This window comes from Hippoglossus stenolepis, chromosome 7 (genome assembly GCF_022539355.2).
Source record: "Hippoglossus stenolepis isolate QCI-W04-F060 chromosome 7, HSTE1.2, whole genome shotgun sequence".
Lineage (NCBI taxonomy): Eukaryota > Metazoa > Chordata > Actinopteri > Pleuronectiformes > Pleuronectidae > Hippoglossus > Hippoglossus stenolepis.
This window is the reverse complement of record NC_061489.1, coordinates 16,969,070-16,990,848: the sequence shown is the minus strand read 5'-3', so window position 1 is coordinate 16,990,848 and position 21,779 is coordinate 16,969,070. Positions and strand designations below refer to the sequence as shown.

The 21,779-nt window shown below is 41.6% G+C and overlaps 4 protein-coding genes across 5 annotated transcripts in view; 3 read left to right on the top strand and 1 right to left on the bottom strand.

Moving 5' to 3' along the window:
* ndst1a (N-deacetylase/N-sulfotransferase (heparan glucosaminyl) 1a) overlaps window positions 1-6,321 on the top strand; it is a 42,312-nt gene extending 35,991 nt beyond the window's left edge. For both annotated transcript variants that reach the window (XM_035161295.2, XM_035161296.2), the window contains exons 8-15: window positions 836-1,018; window positions 1,479-1,575; window positions 1,893-2,016; window positions 2,901-3,075; window positions 3,208-3,378; window positions 3,555-3,664; window positions 4,139-4,241; window positions 4,345-6,321. In XM_035161295.2, the coding sequence (XP_035017186.1) occupies window positions 836-1,018; window positions 1,479-1,575; window positions 1,893-2,016; window positions 2,901-3,075; window positions 3,208-3,378; window positions 3,555-3,664; window positions 4,139-4,241; window positions 4,345-4,464 (1,083 nt within the window). In that variant the 3' untranslated portion in view covers window positions 4,465-6,321. The remainder of the gene's footprint in view (window positions 1-835; window positions 1,019-1,478; window positions 1,576-1,892; window positions 2,017-2,900; window positions 3,076-3,207; window positions 3,379-3,554; window positions 3,665-4,138; window positions 4,242-4,344) is intronic.
* A 1,248-nt stretch (window positions 6,322-7,569) lies between these two features.
* Window positions 7,570-12,735, top strand: cd74a (CD74 molecule, major histocompatibility complex, class II invariant chain a). Its single transcript, XM_035161683.2, has 8 exons — window positions 7,570-7,791; window positions 8,779-8,948; window positions 9,575-9,672; window positions 9,979-10,119; window positions 10,197-10,275; window positions 11,372-11,572; window positions 11,681-11,737; window positions 11,865-12,735. Exons 1-8 carry the CDS (start codon window positions 7,700-7,702, stop codon window positions 11,870-11,872), a joined length of 846 nt encoding a protein of 281 aa, XP_035017574.1. The 5' UTR covers window positions 7,570-7,699; the 3' UTR covers window positions 11,873-12,735.
* Window positions 12,736-16,730: 3,995 nt separating this feature from the next.
* Window positions 16,731-20,656, top strand: si:dkey-201i24.3 (trichohyalin). Its single transcript, XM_047340562.1, has 10 exons — window positions 16,731-16,843; window positions 17,782-17,918; window positions 18,001-18,215; window positions 18,584-18,649; window positions 18,743-18,857; window positions 18,934-19,058; window positions 19,233-19,352; window positions 19,537-19,704; window positions 20,089-20,239; window positions 20,348-20,656. The coding sequence occupies exons 3-10, from the start codon at window positions 18,126-18,128 to the stop codon at window positions 20,419-20,421; spliced, it is 909 nt and encodes a 302-aa protein (XP_047196518.1). The 5' UTR covers window positions 16,731-16,843; window positions 17,782-17,918; window positions 18,001-18,125; the 3' UTR covers window positions 20,422-20,656.
* On the bottom strand, window positions 20,466-21,765 carry slc35a4 (solute carrier family 35 member A4). Its single transcript, XM_035162206.2, has one exon. The coding sequence runs from the start codon at window positions 21,758-21,760 to the stop codon at window positions 20,789-20,791; it is 972 nt and encodes a 323-aa protein (XP_035018097.1). The 5' UTR covers window positions 21,761-21,765; the 3' UTR covers window positions 20,466-20,788.
* Between the last annotated feature and the right edge of the window lie 14 nt (window positions 21,766-21,779).

Below are 21,779 nucleotides of genomic sequence, written 5' to 3'. Positions count from 1 at the left end.
GTAAAGACAAGATAAAATAATAAATGTGCTCTGATATATGACTAATAAAATAATTAATTGAGAAGCTGGAACCATCAAATGTTCAGAACTTTGTCGTTCTATTTATCACTGAATTGTTTCAGGTCCAGAAACATTTGATGAAAACGGTTGTTTGTTGCCCTTATTATTCAATTCAATTTTATTTGTATAGCGCCAAACCATAATATAATTATCTCAAGGCACTTTACATAGAAGGTCAAGACCTTAAACATTTTAGAGAAACCCAACAGTTCCCACAATGAGCAGCACTTTGCTGACTGTGGAGAGAAAAAAACTCCCACATTAACTGGAAGAAACCTCCAGCAGAACCTGATTCAATGTGGGTGGTTGGGGTGAGCAGAGAAAAATGGGGAGGAGAAGAGAGATGGGTGGAAAAGAGAGAGAGATAGGGGAGAGGGGGAGTCAAGAAAATCTATATTTCATTAAATGTCGAAATCCAGAAATGCTCTGGTGTACTGATGACAGAAGGGAATGGTTGTTTAATTTTAATGCTTACAAGTTGGCTACCTTTGTTTATAAATCTTGTGAAAATCAACTTCAGGATGGATTATTTGTTTATTTTTGTTATTGATGCTGCTGCTCTGGTTTCTGGTTTCTTTATTTTTTTGGGGTACTTTTTCTAAATATTGGTGTCTTATCAGCCTGTTCAGGCTGTGCACATAATGTGCAAGAGGCACATAACAAAAATGAATCAATCAAAACATGAATGTCATAGTGTAATACCGCACAGCGTATACCAGGGAACATCTTCATCTCCTTGAATTAAACATTCTCTTCTCGTTCCGTCCATCCACAGATCAGTATCTTCATGACCCATCTGTCCAACTATGGGAACGATCGCCTCGGCCTGTACACCTTTAAAAGCCTGGTGATGTTCGTGCAGACGTGGACCAATTTAAAGATGCAGACGCTGCCGCCTATTCAACTGGCTCAGAAGTACTTCAGCCTGTTCCCCTCTGAGAGGGACCCCCTCTGGCAGGTGAGCAGAAGAGGCTGACGATGACATAATGTAACCAACACATTTTTGTTTTCACTAACGCCAAAGTTTGCGTAAGGTGGACAGCCTCCGTTTTAGTAATGGGTTGCTGCAATAAAAATAGAATATAGCTGATTATATTTCTGTTAAAGAACACGTTAAATAGGACATGATACAGAAATAGCTTGAATCCTTTGCATGCAGATCATATCCAGACACAGTGTGTGTGTATGGCTTTGGTCATGAACAATACATTGCTTTGTTGCTCGGCCTGGATAGATGCCGTTACCCATCCTAACCTGTTTTCTTCAATGGTATTTCCTTTGTTGTTGTGCCTAGAGATCATTTGAGTAAACCGAGGTTAACAAGGTTTCTTTTTTGTTTTAATAATTTACATATATGTTGCACTTCTGCTCAAAACCAGACTTAAAACAAAGGATTGTTTATCTTTCTGTGACTACAGGATCCCTGCGAGGACAAAAGGCACAAGGACATCTGGTCCAAAGAGAAAACATGTGACCGCTTCCCCAAACTGCTCGTCATCGGCCCTCAAAAGACAGGTGAGGCGCGGTACTTCAGCACCCCCTAAAGGCTGGAGTTGGAAATTAGAGCAAGGTTTCTCATTCAGTTCAAAGTAGAAGTCGATTGACAGGTTTTTTTGCAGTTTGAATTATTTTGAGATTATTTCTTTGAAAAGAAAAAAACACAGCAATAGTGTAGTAGACTGAATGTTGAGTGTACAAAGAGAAGAATGATTTGTTGTCAAGGTCTGATGATCATAGATGACAGAATATGCACTGCCTCAAACATCTTGCTCTTTTATTTCTTTATTTTTCTCCCTCTTATCTACACCCCCGTTCTGTCTTTGCCCTCTCAGGGACAACAGCACTCTACCTGTTTCTTGGCATGCACCCCGACCTGACCAGTAACTACCCCAGCAAGGAGACCTTTGAGGAGATCCAGTTCTTCAATGGACACAACTACCACAGAGGCATCGACTGGTAAGAAACCTCACAGGCACCCTGGGACTTTGTAGTGTAGCTGTGCTGAGGCAGCAGTTAGCAATCAACTATGCCTAGTTACACTGTTAGAAATGCCCACATTATACATTTTAATGTTTGTTTTTAAATGTTTCTTTTGTTGTTGAATCCTGCTTTTTATTTGGTGAGTTCAGAATAGTATCGTAGCCGACATGTTTGTGTTCCTCTGATCACCTGTAATACTGTAAAATAAAATGTGTAAATATTGTTTTAGCACAGATACATTAAGTCATGGAGGACAAAGGTCTTGTTTAGGTGCTATAAATAATGGGCATGCATTTTGCTGCAGTATAATTTAAATGTTCAGAATACAGTTTTTTTTTTTTTTCAGTAACTGTTAGTAAGGAAATGTGCAAATCCTTTAGAGTTAAACATTAAATAACCGTTAAAAACATTATAGTTTAATCTGACTCTCATTCAACAGATGGCATGTTTATGTTTAAAGGAATAAAATCAAGAATCAAAATGCAAATGAAGCCAGGACCCCACACAACAGCAAAACCGCTCCGAGAGAAGCAAAACAATTAACTTTTCTATTATTCTTTTTCTATTTTGAGTTTCCTGGAGGTTGAATTGATTTTTAAAGATGCATCAGTGACTTCACACACTCAGCACTTGAACAGTCAAATGCAAAATTCACTTGGCAGGCTGCACATTTCTGTGAGTGGGCTGCTCCCAAACATTAACATTGTGTGGTGTTGCTCGATGTATTTTAGTACGCGAGGTGCCGAGCGGTTGCACATGGCCGATCACCCACACAGGCAGCAGAGAAATGATGCTGATCTACGGAGAGCAAAATTCACCAGATTAACTGCTTTGCATGTTTTGTGTTTGTTGCGTGTTAGGTACATGGAGTACTTCCCTCTGCCCTCCAACACCAGTTCAGATTACTACTTTGAGAAGAGTGCCAACTACTTTGACTCTGACGTGGCCGCTCAGCGAGCCGCAGCTCTCCTGCCCAAAGCTAAGATCGTCACCATCCTCATCAACCCCGCAGACCGAGCTTACTCTTGGTACCAGGTCAGTCACAGACACTGGTAACCCAGATGAATGTCTCTGCATGTGCTGGTTTAAATAAGAGTCAGTGTTATATAATGTAATAAGGAATTGATTTCATACCTAACCTCTTGAAATGACTCACATCCCCTTCAGCACCAAAGAGCCCACGATGATCAGGTGGCGTTGAAATACTCCTTCCACGACGTCATCACTGCAGGCCACGACGCTCCAGTCAAACTACGGGTCCTCCAGAATCGCTGTCTGGTGCCAGGCTGGTACGCCGTCCACCTGGACCGCTGGCTCAACTACTACCACTCCAGCCAGGTACAGTGTGTGTTTCCATTCACATTGTGGGGGGGCCTTGTGCCATCCTTACCAGCAGTGCTTTAAACCCTCTTGAACATGAGGAAAACGAGCTGCCGTCGAGTGAAACTCTTCAGTTTGACCTACTCGACTCCTGTTTCTGTTCTAATGTTTGATTCTGTTTGTGTCTCGCTCAGCTGTTGGTCTTAGATGGACAGATGCTGAAGACGGAGCCTGCCTCAATCATGGACAAAATCCAGAAGTTTTTAAGCCTCACCAACATCATCAACTACCACAAGATCCTAGCGTGAGTATCCTTCTTCGCTCTCAATCTTTCACAGTTTAAAGTCTCCAACTGGCAGGTTTACAAATTAATTTACAGATTGATTTATACCTTTAGGCTCTATGGGTTAGGTATTGTTTGGATCTGGTAGATCCGAGTCACTGTTCAACACGTGTATGATTTAAAAAAAGATCCTTGAGTGTTTTCCTTGGCCCATGGAATAAATTACACAACCAGCAGGTCACGGTCTTAAAATGTTTTGTGAAGGAACTATGGGATGGCATTGATAAGTAATCATGTATGTCATTTCAATCAGGAGTGACTTGCAGATGAAAATGAGTGAATTAGAAGGAAATAAAATGTATTGTGAACAAAGGAATAGACTTTGGTGTTCAGACCCCAGCAGGAAGTAGAACAACATGGAAGCAGTTAAATTGGGTGCTTTGGATCTGAAGGAGACTTCCCCTCTTAACTTCATTTATTCTCTTTTGTGAACAGGTTCGATCCTAAGAAAGGTTTCTGGTGTCAGCTGCTGGAGGGAGGGAAGACCAAGTGTTTGGGGAAGAGTAAAGGGCGCAGGTACCCTGACATGGACGCTGAGGTAAGATCCTTAGCAAGAGCTGCAAGTTATGTCTTGATATTTCACCTGTGTTATGTCTTTTGCTGAATTTTTTGATTTCATCTTTCTTTTTTCTCTCCTTCAGTCCCAGGGGTTCCTCAGGGAATACTATAGGGATCACAACATTGAGCTGTCCAAGCTGCTCTACAGGATGGGCCAGCCGCTGCCCAGCTGGCTCAGAGAGGAGCTGGTCCACACCAGGTAGCAGCACCACGTAAGGGGCAGCCCTACAGCTCAACACACTGAACCACTGCTTCTCCCTGCTGACGGACACGGGCCAGGCGGTCCTGAACTGTTGAAGATTCCAAACAGTTTTGAAAGAAACGGAAATAATTCGAGAGTTGAGGATGGGACTCCACACGAGAACTCAACACTTCTACTGTGATCTTCCCAAATGAACTAGCAAACAGTGGAGGGCGAGCTAGAGGAGAGCCCAGCTGCTTTCAGCGGCTGACAGCTCCCGCCTTGAGACGCCCTTGGTACCCGACGGTGACGGTGACGATGGCGGCCTCCACTGTGTCCTGAAGGAGGAGGGACCTTCAGTGTTTGATAATCACTTCCCTGCTCTTCTTTTCTTCGCATGAACTTCCTCCTGAAAATCAGAGGGTGGGAATCAAAATGTCTGAAGCTTGAGCAGTCGGGAGACGTCCGCTCTGGAAAAACAGGGCGACGAACGAGAACTGCCGCTGTCTCCGGCTATGAGTTGCGTTGTTTGGAGCTCATGAGAACACGCTACGTAACAGTGACTAAATATATGAGAGCCCGGTTTACTGGAGAGACATTGGTTGCAAATGCCTTTGACATATATGTTTTTATGAGCGGAGAATGGGAGATCTGGCGTCTTGACTCAGGCTGCATGTTGTAGCCTTACTTGATAGGCCTTGGTAGAATCTAGTTATCACATTTACAAGTGCCAGGACAGAGTCTTTATTTAACTATTACCACATGGACGTCTGAGGGGTTGTTTTCCTTTTATTTTTTAGAGGTTTTATTTTTTTTATTTTCTCTGATTTTAATTTTAAAGTTTCTGTAATTCTGACAGCAATGCGTTATTGTAGAATGTTCCACAACTAAACATCTTAGCTCAGTCTTCTCCCTATAGGCCACATGTACTCTACAGTTAGTTCAACTGTTCACCTCAGCCGCCTCTTATGTCACTTCCAACTGAATTGGCTGAAGCCGGAGCAGCAGGATGGACGTCGAAAGCACAATATTTAAGTGAACATTGACTCTGAGCGTATACAGGTTACGGGAAAGCACACTCACTAACAAAACCGGCTTCTACTATAATCTGTGAAGAAGATCATAAGCTAGCTACTGTATGTTTAATCCAAGCACTCTGGGTCAACAGATTCAGACAGTGTACAGAACAAGACTGTGCTTCTCAAAATCCCTTAGCAGCATTTGGGTTTTTGTCGAAACTGTATATTTTGTCTCATATTTTATTTCATTTCTTTTACTAGATTCGTTTTTTTGTTTTTTTTTAGAGAGAGGGGGGGGGCTGTCTCTGGGAAAAACATGTAAAGTTGCCAGGCAAACCGACAATGTCCCCGTTCGGATGTTAGGTTGTCGGTCAAGGTGTTACCACTGCAACTAGATGTCAAGCATAGATAACAAGAAGCTGCTCTTACTGCAATAGTTTTGTACAATGTCCTGATGTGATAACAAATGCACATGTCGGTCCTTTTTATTTCCTGACTTTGTAATGTACATATTACGCAAACCCCCCTGGGTAGACCTAAATTATTGAATGTGTTTGGGTTTACGCTCTCCATCGGCCCATTCCTCTAGTGTGAAACGTCAGTGCTGTGCTGAGGGGAGTCTGGATCATTTCATGTGTCGCTAAGATTGTTTCCTCTCATGTCCTCTCACTGCCAACTATTGTACAGAGGTACTGAGTCTCTCCATATAAAGTATTAAGTGATAACACATAACAGCAATGATGGTACTAATCTCCTGGACTGTATGATAAAGATTTGTAATTGTTGTCAATAATTTTTACAGTGTAACTAATATTGTCGGTGCTTTTTAATTTGCAAATAAAACACCACTGTATTTTTCAGTAGTTTTGCTTTTGTCATCGAAGTTGAATTCAAACAAAACTTCAAGGGCATTATGCTTTTATCCTATGTGTTTGTGAGCAAGATTCTTACAGAGACAACTGAGCAGATTACCATGGAATTTAGAGGAAGGATGTGATTTTAGTTAGGGAAGTAACAATTCATTGTTGGTGTGGATCCAAATCAGGGGGCAGATCCAGGATATTTTTCTTTCATTTTCTTCAACGTTGAGAAATAGGTAGTTTCCCAATATTTTCATCGTTTACCCAGGGAAATAATTCATAGATTTTGATTTTTCACATTAAGTGAACTGATATTTTATAGTTTGTGCTATTTGGTGCAACTTGATTGAATTTAAGGCGACTGTTTGGCCTTGGTAGAGGTTTGTGTCATTCCAGTTGAATGATATTGAATTGATTGACCGTGACCATGTTAGAAAAGAAACGAGCAAGAGCTGCTGTAACAGGCTGCAACTGGTGAGGCCATTTGTAAAGTAGGGTTAAAGTAAAGGCAAAAGAGAAATAGTTTCTCTTTTGCCTTTACTTTGCTTGATTGATTCTTCTTTTTGGTTTCACTTCCTCACAAGATAGTTTTGGGAAGAAATTTACAAGAAAGCCGTGTTTGTTCATCATAGTTAGGGGGGAAAAAATGAATCTGCCAAACAAGCAATCCCCCTGTTTCAGGAAGTAAACAGTAAATTACTATGATTATAAATATTGAAAAATAGAAGTAATTCACATTATGGTTACTCACTACTGACAAATGTGTCAGAAGGAAAAGGGTTTATTAGTCATGTTACTCTATAAATCACTTTGTAAGTACATCAGAGAAACATAATATACAAGTGTGTGTGTGTGTATTAATATATATGTATTAATATATATATATTAATATATATATATATATATATATATATATATATATATATATATATATATATATATATATATATATATATATATTAATAGGTTTATTCTATATTTAGTAATGCACATACAATACCTTGAAACAGTATCTAAATATAAAAGTTTTAAACACATTTACAATTTCATCAAATAGACCATAGTATCATAGGATCAGCACAGACACTATATGATAAAAGTATGAAATACAGGTCGTAAATAAGCCTCGGCTCCTCTCACTGTTGTCTGCCTCTAGCAACAAGTGATGCTGTATGGATCTGACCAATCAGAGCTCACCCTTTCTGCCACTGCTCCACTGAGCCATCCCACAATGCTTTAAAACAGAGGGACTTTCCACACACTTCACCTTTCTGAAGAACCTGTCCACTGGTCCTTCCTCATTTTATACACGATTTATTAGTCTGACCAGTTGGACTTTTCTCCAGTTTGTTGCTGTGAAGAAGCTTCAGAGATTCAGATGGATCAGGCTGACAGAGAAAACCCTCCCCAGGACCAGGGGAGTCTGGCAGGCAGTGATGTGGGCCTTTTAAACCCTGCTGCACCCAGAAGGTGAGAGGAACCTGTAATGTAATTATCCATTTCCTCATAACAAGTGCTGTTTGTTCTATTGTACCGTTGAAAAACAATCACTGCTAGTGAAGCGATTGTTTTCTTGCAATAGTTATAAATCAAATTGAAATAAAATAAATAATGCAGTAAAATCTAATTATTCTGTTACCACTTTTTATCGGGTTGACAAATTTTCCTTAAGGCATCTTTACTTTCTTACTATAGAACTCCTCTGCACCAGGGGGGGAGTTGTCTACCTAGTAACTCATGATGCTGCTGTATTTCCTATTGGTTCATAATCAACTACAGAGAAAAACTGTGATATGTTTGTTTTAATATCAATCCTGATCAATGTTAAGTTAGACATTTTCGCATAGAGGTGTTAGAACGTAATTATTTCTCTTAACATTTATTTGGTGTTACTTGTAAGAGATAAATGAAACCTGTTGTTTCCCTCAATACAGTGACGACATTCATCTCAGAGGTGTCATTTGAATATAGGCTGTTATTTTGAATATATTCTCATGAGAGAGAAAACAGAACTAATAAGTGGATATTATAAGTGGATGACAGATGTTGTGACCTTTGGTCTTTTATGAGGGAATAATCAATTTACAGTTGTTCACCTGCTTTAAAGAGGCTCAGCCAATCACCTGGCTGTGTACTCTCCTATTTAGAATCAGAATCATCTGCCAAGTAACTAGTGACACTTCAACATCCTGTTGGCTGATTATGACCAGCATAAAAAATATTGTACTCATGGGTTGGGCCTTACTTTAGGAACCATTATGACAACTCTGTATTTGTTTTAATGTTTACACATGGGCCTCTTTTGTGTTTGCTGGACCGTCTAATACCGAAATCAAAACCAATCCCCTCAGCATTACTTTTAACTGAAGTATCTTTCATTTTTATCCTGCTACCCCCTCCCCTGACTGCGTCATCCTCTTCAGGTCACATGTTTTCCCTTTTCCCTCACTCCATTAGGAGCTCCAACAGCCGTGCCTTTAAGGTGGCAGGCCTGACGACGCTGGCATGTCTGCTGCTGGCCAGCCAGGTCTTCACTGCCTACATGGTGTTCGGCCAGAAGCAGCAGATCAACTCTCTGCAGAGGGACTCAGAGAAAATGGCCAAGCAGGTGACCCGCTCGTCCCAAGGTAAAGGACGTCATTAAACAAAGGGGACGCGTCATTATCAGACAGTTTTCCTCAGAACCGGAAGAGGAAGAGGTGGGGGGGGGGGAAGTTTGATTTTAAGGAACTTGACCTGAACGGCCGACAGAGAAATGAAAGTTTTACTGGTGATTCATACAGGGGAGAAGTCATCTGTTTACTTTATTTAACACATTCTTATAATTATAAGTATTCCGGTCGTGTCATATGGAGTTCCCCCTCATACAATATATCATACAGTTTATTAGCCAGCATTTAACACATCCACTGTTCCTGCGATGAACACATGTATGGTCCAAAAGTTGGTTTGCCCCCAGTGTATTACATGTTCTGTGGAGCTTTAGGTATAATAATCATTATTATAATTATATACCAGGTATTTGTGTGTATGTTTTATACCAAAAAAACGAAGTTCTTCTCAAATGTTGTATCTTGGGTCCAAAAGTGTTTTGACCCCATTGTATTATTTATTATTCTTCTTCTCAAATGTTATGCATTTTCCATGATTCTCACAAATTCACAAAAAAAAGAAAGGTTCTCAATTTGTCCAATTTATTGTCTTTTTTTGTAATCAAATTATAAAGGAATTCATTTTATTTATTTGTTTTCAGCTGCGAGCCCAATGAGGCTGCCCATCAAGAACATGCCTCTGATGATGGATCTGACTATGGATGACGGCGAAGACACGACAGCGAAGACGCCCTTGAGCGTGAGTTTTTTTTCAACTGCTTACCGGGACATTTTTATATTTAAGTCAATCGATCAATCGACAAACCAAATTTTATTTGTACAGCCCATATTCACTAATCATAATTTGACTGAAAGGGGAAAAAGAGGGATGAGGGAGAAGTGCAAAAGATGTTGTGTGTAACAGAGAACCTCAACAAAATAAGATTATTTGCAACATAACTGTATCCAGGTGCTCACAAAATATTTGAAGACCTAGATTTTTGTCCTGGCTGGTGCACGATGAATGTAAACTGAATTATCTGACTCCTCTGTCCTCTCCCATCAGAAACTTCACGACACGGCTATTGTCAGTTTGGAGAAACAGCTGACGGATCTCTTGGAGGATTCCAACCTGCCACAGTTCAATGGCACCTTCGGGGCCAACCTGCAGAGCCTGAAGCAGCACATGAATGGCAGCGAGTGGAAGGTGAAGCCTCACACTCACTCAAACTCAAAGCGATACAATAAATAGGAAATGAATAACATTATCTTGTCTGTCTGCAGGGCCTTGAGTCCTGGCTGCGTAACTGGCTCATCTTCCAGATGGCCCAGCAGAAGCCTGCAGCCCCCACCTCTCTGCCAGGTTAGTGCAACTTTCTTCTTCACTGATGTTCTTATCCACTGGTGCTGTGACGGTACACGTTACATTTCCATTATATAGCAGCAGGGGGGGTTAAAGGGTATGGATGTGATAAAATACTGGGACAATATTAATGTAATATAGAAATGCTGAGTGCGTAAAAAAAAATGGATACCAGTGGCTTGAGATAACTCTTACAAATATTTTCTTAGTTTGGTGCAAAAACCTAAACACTTGCATGCCACATACTGATTTTGCTGCTGGTTACATAGTTATTTATAAAATATATGGGAATTAAAAAAACAGAACAAAATGAGACAAATCACAAATAAGGAAGATAAAATAAACGTCATCTATTAAAATCAGGCATTGAAAGGCTTTCCTATGATATTATGTTATAAGCAATGATTTTTTTTAAAAAGGCTAAAGTGTCAGCGAGTCTAATCTCCTCATTCAAGGGATTTCAGGTCAGCCTTAGTTACCGGCCTTGATTTAGAAACTACTAGAGAGTGTTGCTTGGAGGATCTTCGATTACGGCTTGGAGAAAAGAAAGTTCTGATGAGGATCTGATGAGATGACTGGATATGGAGACAGTGAATCACTGAAATGTCAGCCTACAGCAACGGGAACGAGAACCGATTTAAAGTTGAACAGCAACAACATGATTGGCTGATAGAGATCATGGCCACATTTGATTGGATTACCGTAAACATCCAGCAGTCAGCTGATGAGATGAGAGCGTGAAAGAGAACTGTGAATGAATGAGACATAGAGAAAGTCTTCCTGGTTCATTATGTCAGGGAAAGACAGAGCTCATGTGATTTTGGCTTCATTTCTTAGGTGAAAGTTAAAAGATTTAATACAGTTAATAACATGTCCTTCAAAATTCAGCTGTGAGTCCAATATGATACACACATATATATATATAACATATCTTGCCTCTGGAAAAATAAACAGCTGTTGTAAATCCACCTTTCTTATCTACTTTCGGTCAGGGTCATGTGTGAATATTAGAAGTCCACCACTGTCTTTGATTTTTCAGTCAAACGATTGCTTTAATTCCATTTCTAAATGTCCTCTTCTCTTTCCATCTCTCCAGCTTCTAAGACCAAGAGCAAATGCCAGATGGAGGCGGGGCCCGGGAGGTTCGGCGCCTACAAGCCCAAGTGTGACGAGTGGGGCCGCTACCTGCCCATGCAGTGCTGGTCCTCCATTGGCTTCTGCTGGTGCGTGGAGGTCGACGGCACCCCCATCGCGGGCACCAACATTCGCGGACACCCCGACTGTCCACCCAAAAAAGGTAGAGGACATACCGATTAAAGGGCTTTTGATTCAAGGCTCCATCTGTTGCTTTTCATGAGAGACTCAAGAAAGCCACTTAATTGCCCTATTTTTTTTGTCTCTTTAGCTCTTCGCGGGAGGATGGTCGCTCCCATGCTGATTCAGGAGGCCTTTGACACTGATGGTGAGAGCCTCAAAGTTAAATGCATACATCTGGATGTTCGGTAGTTTGATCAGATCAGTGTCGTGTGATTATTCTCAGTGATCTGTTGATTGCTACACGTCATTCGTTGTGTTTCTAATTTCCCCAGGTCAGTGAAAAACAAATGAAGCAAAGTCTGCAGCAAAGTGTTTCTTCTCTTCAAGCAAATCATAACAGACATGACGGCTCGGTCGTTTAAAGCTGGATGTGGCTCCACTACGGACAGTAATGGTTTAAACACCTGATCGCTTATCCTTCCATGTAATCTCTGGGTTTCCTCTGCTTCTCCTTCCGCTTGAAATTAAACCAAAGGCCTGTTGCTGTGTCAGGATGTGAAACTTTGTTGATTTTCTCTGATTTATTTAGGGGGTTTTCTCATAGACAGTTTAACTTAGATATTCATATAATCTGTAGCAAATTAAAGTACATGTGTTTTGAAAAAATGTTTAAATGGTCGGATCACTCGAATTACCCCCAAAAAAACACCTTCTCTCAATGTCCTATACCATCGTCCAGTCATTGAGGTCACTCTGGTTTAAGATGTAATCTGTGAGATGTCTGCCTCTAACCACTTACATAATGTGTTTGTTTATAGGTGCTTACAGTAATAAAAATTCACATTTAAGAAATAAGACTCTATGTCCACTGTTACTGTGATTATCTGTAGACCTCACATGTGAAAGTTGTACCTGGCACTGATTCCAATTAAAGTAGTTTCAATAAAGCTGGCTGTAATTGAATGATCCAATCTGTTTAATGATGTTCACATCAGAGTGTTGATACCTGACCCGATGGGACGGGTCGAGTTAGGACAAAAAAAAACGTAGATTGATATTTGGGTCACCTTGGGTTTGGACAGAAAAGAAACTGAAAGCCTTTCGGGTTGGGCGACCCGAGCCTCAGTCTAGTGCACATATGAGACAGTGACTTTTATATAAAGATGTTTGTGTTAAGAATGCTGAATAAAGTTCTCCTAACAACACTGTCTTCAGTCCAGCAGTCATGTCGCCCCTCTATAAAGAAGTTATCTTGAGGAAATATTCAGTCATGCATGTAGAAAGTACAACACATGGTCATAAAAGGTAAGTAGTACGTCTCTAGGAAGTAAGTGTGTGTGTGTGTGTGGTTAAGGTAAGTAGTACGTCTCTAGGAAGTGTGTGTGTGTGTGTATAAAGATTCAGTGTGAAGCTCAACACTGGAACACAACACCCTCTCTCTCCTCTTCGTTTGATGCCATTTATTGGCTCACTGTCGTTCCTGATTTATTTTTTGCTAATGTTCACCTCTCCGCCTCACTTTCTAACAAGGCAGCCTTTATCAAGACTTTATGAGGTGAAACTAATGCCTGAACCAGAATTATTGCCCTGCAGTTGTTTGCCGCCACCAACCAGTCAAGTCCCAGAAAATATGATCAGAATCTCATCTGTTTGAGTTACGACGTTGGAAAATGGTCTGAAAAGTGTTTTTGCTGAACACTATATCACAGTGTAGGTGACCTTTGGATATAAAACATCATCTCTTCATCAGTTTATCCTGTTATACATGTGTGTTAAATCTAAACTGGCAGATTAATTCTTGAGTTATGATCAAAAATGAGATTGTTGATACGACAGTGACCCTGACCTTTGACCTCTCACCATCAAATTGCAATGCATATGTTCGTATAGAGAGACAAAACATAATATCTCTATAAGGCTATACTCAAGTTTATTGATTATATCATTATCATGTAAAGGTACAACGTTGAAGAAAACCAGGTTGGGAAAAATGTTGGGAAATTGGACTGTTCGACCAAGTATTTGGATTGAGACTGGGCAATAAAACAAAATCAATAATTATCACAATACTATTTTCATCAATAGCAAAAGTTCAAGTTCATGATAAAATGTGTTATTCTCTGCTCATAAAGAAGAGCTTAACACCACAACCTTGGAAAAAAGAAGCTTTAAATTTAAAATAAATAGTAATGTGATATTATTATCAGTATCGACTGATGAAAGCCTTTTTATTTTGATATAATTTTTGGCCATATCGCCGAGCCCGAACTGCATGTGTGTCCCTAACATCTTGGGGCCTAGTTGGGGTCTTTCCTCCGGATCCAGAGCCATCGGATGCAGCGTTTTGCAGTCCTTTGCGTGGATTTCTTTTCAGCAACCTGATAATAATAACCCCTGCAGCAAACCTCCACTATTTGTATGTAGGAGCGGCTGTGGCTCAGGGTTTAGAGCGGTCGTCCTTTACCAACCAGAAGGTCAGTGGTTTGATGCCAGTCTTCTCTAGTCTACATGACGAATATAGAAAGTGATGCCCGTTGATGCACTGTATGAATGTAAAACTGTACTGTGAAGCTCTTTGAGTGGTCATCAAGACTAGAAAAGCACAGACCATTTACTCTCTCTGTGCTGTTTGAGTCAGGATATATACATGAATTGCAATAAATGATCAAATAATATAATTAGTAAAGTAATATCAGTCTAAACTGAAACCTGATCTGAAGTCAGTTGAATGAAATGATTTCAAAAATCATTCGGTAAAATTCCCCTTAAAGAAAAAGCCAGTTGAGACTTTTCTGTGCATCTTGGTAACTGAACCCTGATCAGTCAGACCAGTGAAAGTGGACTCAGGCTCATTAATAATCCAGTCCCTGTGTAATGAAATCCAGGTGACCCTGCAGCTAGTAGACACAAGCTCGGGACGTCACTGTGAACATGACTGCACCTGTGAGTACTGTATTCTTTTTACAACTCAGAAAGTGTGTGTCGGTGAATGAACTGTAGAATATAGGGAGATGAAGCGTGGCATGTTTCTCACGGAACTCTCGCTCTGACGTGATCCTCATGCAGGAGGGAGCTGAAACAGCACGAGTGGGAGTTGTACTCAGTGGAATCTCAGGTGAAATAAGAACAAACGTAAAAAATATATTATATTATATGCCGTCGCTGGAGATTTGAGTTTCAAGCTCTTTTGTGTTGTTAGAGGGTGAAGCCTGTGTAGTTATTAGTGAAGACGGACATGGAGTGAGCTACACGCCAGGAAGAAATAAGGTAGAACATTTCCTCACAGTCACCAATCAGCATTCAGTCATTTGCTTTCCTCTGTAAACTCTCACTGCTGTATGTTTGTTTTCAATCAGGAAGAAACGTCCTTCTCCTTTGACCAAGTTGTGACTGTCGACAACTTTCAGGTACCAAACAGCATCTGACCTCTGATTTGTGTCAATCCGCCAAAGTTCTCTACATCTCTCCATCACTTCTAAACATTGTGACGTTGGTGCAAACTGCAATCTGCAGAGTGTCCATGCTGAGCTCCTGCAGCCTCTCACTGACTCCATGTCCGCGGGTTATAATGGAGCTCTGCTGATATGTGGAGTCCCCACAGAGAGGATTTGCAGTCTGATTGACCACAGCATCATCAAACAGGTGCAGCCCCAAAATCCAAACTGCACGTCACGTCGGCAGATGAGATATTTTCTGTCCATTAATCTTCCTCCTGACTTCCTCTCAGCTCCTGGCAGAGCTGTTCAGTCGCATCTTGTCACAGGTGAAAGAGGAGTTGCTCATCTCCGTGTCGTTCCTCCAGGTTTGTCCTTGTGTGACACAGCGTTGCTATAAATTTATATTGAGCACAATGTGGTGCAGGATAACTTCTGGTGTTTCTCACTGTCAGTTTTATCCAGATGGCAGTGCTGTGGATGTTCTCAGCCACAACAGACAGACTTTAAAACTTGTGACGCACCCAGTCCTCGGAAGGTGAGTCCAAATGATGGCCACCAATATATCAATAAAAATAAAATACACCAATCAATACCATCGTAAGGGTGAAGCTGTATATACCTTGGCCAAGGTAATTGTGTTTTCACCCCTGTCCATTTGTTTATAACGAAAACTACTGGACAGATTACCAAGAAACTTGGTGGAAGGATGTGCTATGGACCAGGAAAGAATCCATTACATTTTAGTGCAGATCCAGATCAGGGGGCAGATACAGGAACTTTTTTTATCAGTTTCTTTTGAGAGTTTCCCTGGGAATAATTCATGGATCTTGGTGAATACATCTGACACATTTAAGAAACAGAAGTGTGCAATTTGGCTCAGCTTGATAGAATTGAAGGGACTGTGGTGGAGGTATTCTCTGCACTGACCTTCATTCTAGTGTATATTATAACAATGTTACTTTATAATGACATAATTTATATCATATGAAGATGAATGATTGTCATTTTCTGACTTTATTGTGACTTCTTTATGACGTCACTTATATGATGGGGAATCGTATCATGATCAATACAAGCTTTTGGCCTCATTATTTGCGGAGATACTTTTGAAAGTGTTTTTTTTGGACCAAAACTTAATCATATTGTGATTCTCTGCAAATTAACATTCCTACCAAGTTTGGTGTAAATCCGTCCATGTGTTGTTGAGTTATTTTGTACACCCACACACACTCGATTACAGACATGGGTGAAAACATTACCCTTGCTCCCAGAGTAACAAATACAAATTGAGATGGATTATGTTACACTTGTACCCAACATGCACTTTCAGGTGTATAAAACATAACCCAAGTATGTATATCTTCCCAGTGTTGTAGGAGGTGTATGTGAGGTGTGTGTGTGTTCAGAAGAGGAGGCCTCTGCTCTGTATGAAACCTGCAGGGAGACACTGAAGGCCAGAGCAGACTCCATGTCCAACAGGTAGTTCACATGAACTCTGTCCATGTAGAACATCAACTGAATTACTTTGATCTGGTTTCATTACAACAGAGCAAAGCATTCTACTGTTGCATGAGAGGAGTTTTCTAATCATCGTCCTGTTGCTCTGGCCTGAAATGTATGAACATGTGAACTTGTGTTTCTCCCTCAGATGCAGTTTCCTGTTCTCAGTGGCTGTTGAGTGGAAACTTCATCCGGAGGAGGAGGAGTCGGAGATGAGCCGCAGCCGGCTGCAGCTGTTCAGCCTGGCAGGAGGAGCGAGCAGGACTGACCTCAGAGGGTCAGTTTGATACTCGCACACAGTTTAGTTGTCTACTGCGATACCATATATCTGGATTCATACCAGAATCACTTGCTCAGCTCCGTTCTGTGCACCGGTAACATTTTATCATTTAGTATGTTAAGGATTCATTTGCATGTTTGCATCACTGAAGAATATTAGGTAGTAGAATCCTCTTCATATATCAATTGGAAGATTTTGACCTTTTATAGACATATTGGTATCTGCGTTTATGTTTGCCAATATGTGCCGCGATATTTATAGTAAAGTTTATGTAAAAATATCAAACCTTAATGACATTTCTTTGTTTCTGGGTTTGATAACATCATCATAAGAATCATTGTCAATTTGTTTTTGTTTTTTTATACAAAAATTGGTATCGGCATTGGCCCCTAAAAATCAACTTTAGTCGGAGCTCCTTATGCAGTAATTTGGCAGTTGCTACATAGCAAAAATTCTCAGGAGGATACACACCAGTCAATTGGCAGAAAACTACAACAGGCTTTGTCATGGAAGACCTGTCGCAGCAGGAGAGACACAGCTCTAAACAAATGAAAAAGACTGAATAATAATTAAATTACATTTATAGCTGCGTCAGTTCCAGGGACCTGGCTTTGTTCATGCAGACGCACAGCAATACAACAGAGCCATTGTTAAAGAGCACCTGTGCTTCTTCTTCTATGTCAAGTCAAAATTAAGTGAAATTGGCAACAAGGACACATTAATTACGTCACGAACAAAGTTATGTTGCCAGATCTTCTGACATTCAAACAAATCAATTAATTTATTTGCATAAATGAGCATTGCAACTTCATGCAACATTAAAATGAAAAAATCTAATTCTCACTTTACAACCCCCCCTGTGTAGCACACCCATACTGCATACTAATTCTAAGCAATGTTTGAATGTGTGTGTACCCAAATGAATGTGCTATTCATGCACACTGCTTTATCGCAATACAATACACAGAGGGAAAAGATGAGCTAATCATAAGAATGTGTTGGACTCAATGGTAACAGCTGAATGTTCTCCAGAGTCAGTCCACTGGTGAAGGTTGTGGACCAAATCTCATGCGGAGCGTCAACAGCTGACCAGCTCCTCCCTCTCCTCCTTCACGACGCCTTAACAGGAAACAGTAGAGCCGTCCTCATTTACTGCATTAACCTGCAGGGTGAGTAATCCTCAACTTCATTATTAATGGACATGTGTGTTGAACTGATGTGAAACTCCCTCTTCTCCTTCTTACCAACCAGGCCTTTTGGATTATGAGACCCCCTCTGCCTTAGCTTTGGCCCAGAAGGTGAGGGGCTTAGTGAATAAAGCCACTGTTGGTCGTTGGAGTCCAAGAGCGGCCGAACGGGAGATCCGGGAGGAAATCATGACACTGCAAATCACAATGATGATGTCACAGGGTGGAAGTGAAGTTCAGAACACTCACAGGCTGGCAGAGCTGACTCGAAACCTACAGGTAACTCTTTACATGAGCCAATACCTATACCAATACCTATACCTATACCTATATCTATACCTATACTTATACTTATATCTATACCTATACTTATACTTATACCTGTACCTATAGCCACACCTACACCTACACCTATATCTATACCTGTACTTATACTTATGCTTACTTATACCTATACCTATACCTCTACCGCTACTGCTACTATGACCTGTACCAGTATACCTGTACCTGTACCTCGACCGCTACTTGTACCTGTCCCTGTATACTTGTTCCTATACATATACCTATACCTACACATATACATATACCTGTACCTGTAGGGACCAAATGAGTTATAACTGAAACACAGTCTGTGATCTGTCCAACAGATTGTGAAGAATCAGTCCTGGGAGAGAAGGAGGGACGAGTCGAAGAAAATAAAAAGCAAAACACAGGTAACTTTTCCACTCACAAGTTTAACAAAACAGTAACATATGACATGTGTTTCCAGTCTAATGAGAAAAGCTCTATTTTGCTCACTGATTCAGGAGCGTCGTCAGACCCCGAACAGCAACTGGCACAGCAGTGATCACAGAGAGGAAACTGACACAAAGAAGTATTTACAAGACCAACTGAAACTTGAGATGGAAGAACATATCAGAGGTAATATGCCACGGTAAATGAAAAACGTGTCATCTTGGAGACATTCATGATATCGTGTGTTTCTTATATCCCACAGAGGGTAAAGGGAATGTGAAGAAAGTCCAGGAGAGAGTGGCTCGAATCCAGGAGCTGAAGGAGGCTCTCAGAGAGGAGACACTGAAGAACGGGGCCGTTACAGAGAAATCGGACCTCTGTCAACAAGTAAAGCATTGTGTATAATTTCTGCCATTTTTAATACGATATTTTAAACCTTTACAGCTGACTGGAAATCATGCACTGCTGGGTGAATATCCCATCAAACATATAAATGAGATTTGTGCGAGCTTGAGTGGGCAACGCACGCTAAGCTGTTTGTTTTGCCGATTTAATGACCAGTCTCAATTGGAAGACAATAAAGCAAAGGAGCGGAGGAGGCAACTTAAAGAGGATCATGGGAGATTAATCCAGGAGGAGGTGGAGAAGATGGAGAGAGACTTGGCGCAGGAGCAGCAACCGGTGAGATAATGAGATGCCCTTGTTCAACCATATTCAGCTTGTGATCTATCGCAGCTGAGGATGCTGAGTCAGTCTGAATTAATGCAGGGTTAGATTTATGGCGGACGGAGGAAACCACTGCATTTGCAACTTAATTCTGTTATTTCCTTGCATTTAAAAAAAATGTGATCCATTCCCCTGCTAGACGGAGGGCCTCCAGAGAGAGCTGCTGGTGCTGAGCAGAGAGAGGCAGGTCCTGGTGCTGCAGATGGAGGCCCTACGCACTGAGGCCCTGCAGACCGAGAGAGATCTGCAGGATCAGTATCACAGACAGCAGAAGGAGCTGTGCTGTCTGAGGGAGGAGAGTCTGCAGGTGGGAGGCTGTTGGATCAGACGCCGATTCCAACACTTTATCCGTTTTCATTTTATTTGTTCATTGTTATTCTTATAGTATTATTATTGACAGATTAGCTGGTTCAGGGATTGAGAAAGGGTATTCGACGTTTAAAGTCTTCAGAGCAAATTTTGAAATCTCAAATCTAAGGACTGAACTGCACTGGATGCACTTAGTTAATAGTATTTTGCAGTTTAACACTGCATCAAGGACACACATTCTCAATTGTTGTCTGAATAAAAGAAAGTTTGTAAATCAAGAAGACAGCCGTTTGATCAAATGTTTGCAAAAAGAAGCACCGTGGCTGTTATCGCTCTCACACTAAACCCATGCCTATCTGCGTCTTCCTTCACTGATCTCCAGGTGTTCAGGGCGTTTCGTCAGGTGAGCGAGGAGCACAGGAAGACGTCAGAGGGCAGATACAGATGTGTGCTGCTGGAGGCTGTGCAGGATGCCGTCTACCTCTCTGCACAGAACCAGCAGCTGCAGGCCGACAACAGACAACTCCACAGAGGTCAGTGTGCGTTTAACCTCCACCAGTGCAACTGTAAAATTACAGATACTGATGTAAAATATTGAAGAAATGCCCAGAGATGATAATAAAATGTGTTTCTTTCTACAGCACTGGGAGAGTTAAAGGATGCTCTGGCTGTGAGAGTTGATCCAAAGGCTGAACCCTTATCACGACAACAATGAATGATAATCAAAGAGCATGCTTACGGCACATCATGGAACATAAACCTGTTTCAGAAACATTTATTATACACCGTGTAACACGTCATCTTTGATGTTAGTCTTGGAAGAGAATGCAACACAAACCAGAAAAAACATGACAATAGCAGCACTCTTCAGAAACGTTTTACTGAAGAGAACATGATCTTTACTTGCATTGAGTTCAACAGAATTATAAATTAAACTCTAAAATATGATGCAAATTCTCATGTGTTGGATTCTTTACTCCAGTTCAGTCCAAGACTCAGAAGGCAGAGACAGAAGGGAAAAAAAGAAATGTAGACTGATGAGTTGTTTTTTGGGCTGAACGGCCCTCGAGGTGCGGTCTCATCTACATGTAGTAAAGGTAAGCTGCCAGTGCAACCATAGAAACAGGCAGGAGGAAAAGAGGAGTGAGCTGCAGTCCTAAGGTCGCCCAAGACAACAGGGCATTAACCAGCATGGAGCAGGAAATGACAAACAGCCTAGTGATCCCGCTGCCATGCTTGAGCACCACAGACATCAGCAGTCCGTTAGCTGCCTGCCCTGCTATAATGAGCCAAACTGCCCCCGAGTATCCCTCCAGAAAGCTCTTATCACTCGCTACAGACGAGAGGGAGGACAGCCCGTTGATGGCCACACCAAATACATAGAGGTAGAGATTCTGCAGGCTGAGGGGCAGCTTCTGGCTCTTCAGCACCCGCTCTGTGTAAACCGCTGCCAGCCCCGAAACGCAGCAGTACACCAGCACAAGGAAAAGCCCCCAAGCTGTGATATGAAGCCGGGGACCTTCCTCAGCCCTCTCAGGGTCCCCTGTATCCAAGCTGCTGTAGCTGTGACACACCCCGGCCCCCATGAGGAGCCCCAGGGCTAACCACTGAGCAGCCCGGAGCCTCTTACCCAGGCAGACTGAGTAGAGCAGAGCAGTGGAGGCAATTTTAAGATTAGAGAGAACTTGGTATGAGCTTGGGTCCATGTAGGCCTGCATGACGACTATCAGGTTGTTGTTGAGGGCGTACAATATGGCGGGGACTGCATAGGGAGCCACGAGGACGAGATGAGGAGGAGCACGTAAGGCGGAGGTGCCCCCGGTAAGAACAAGAGTCGCCAGCGAGATGAGGAGTTTAGCCAACTCAATCATGACGACACACGACGAGGGATTGAAAGGAACTCGACCGTCTACTTTGGTGAGAGCGATGAGTGGCGCGTGAGAGCCATAGATGACGACCATCAGCCCCAAGAGAAGACCCCACTGAATCCTTTTCACCCAAAGTCTCCTGATCCTCGCCGGGGAACTCGTCCCCACATTCGGGATCACGATCATCCTCAGCGATGCTAAATAA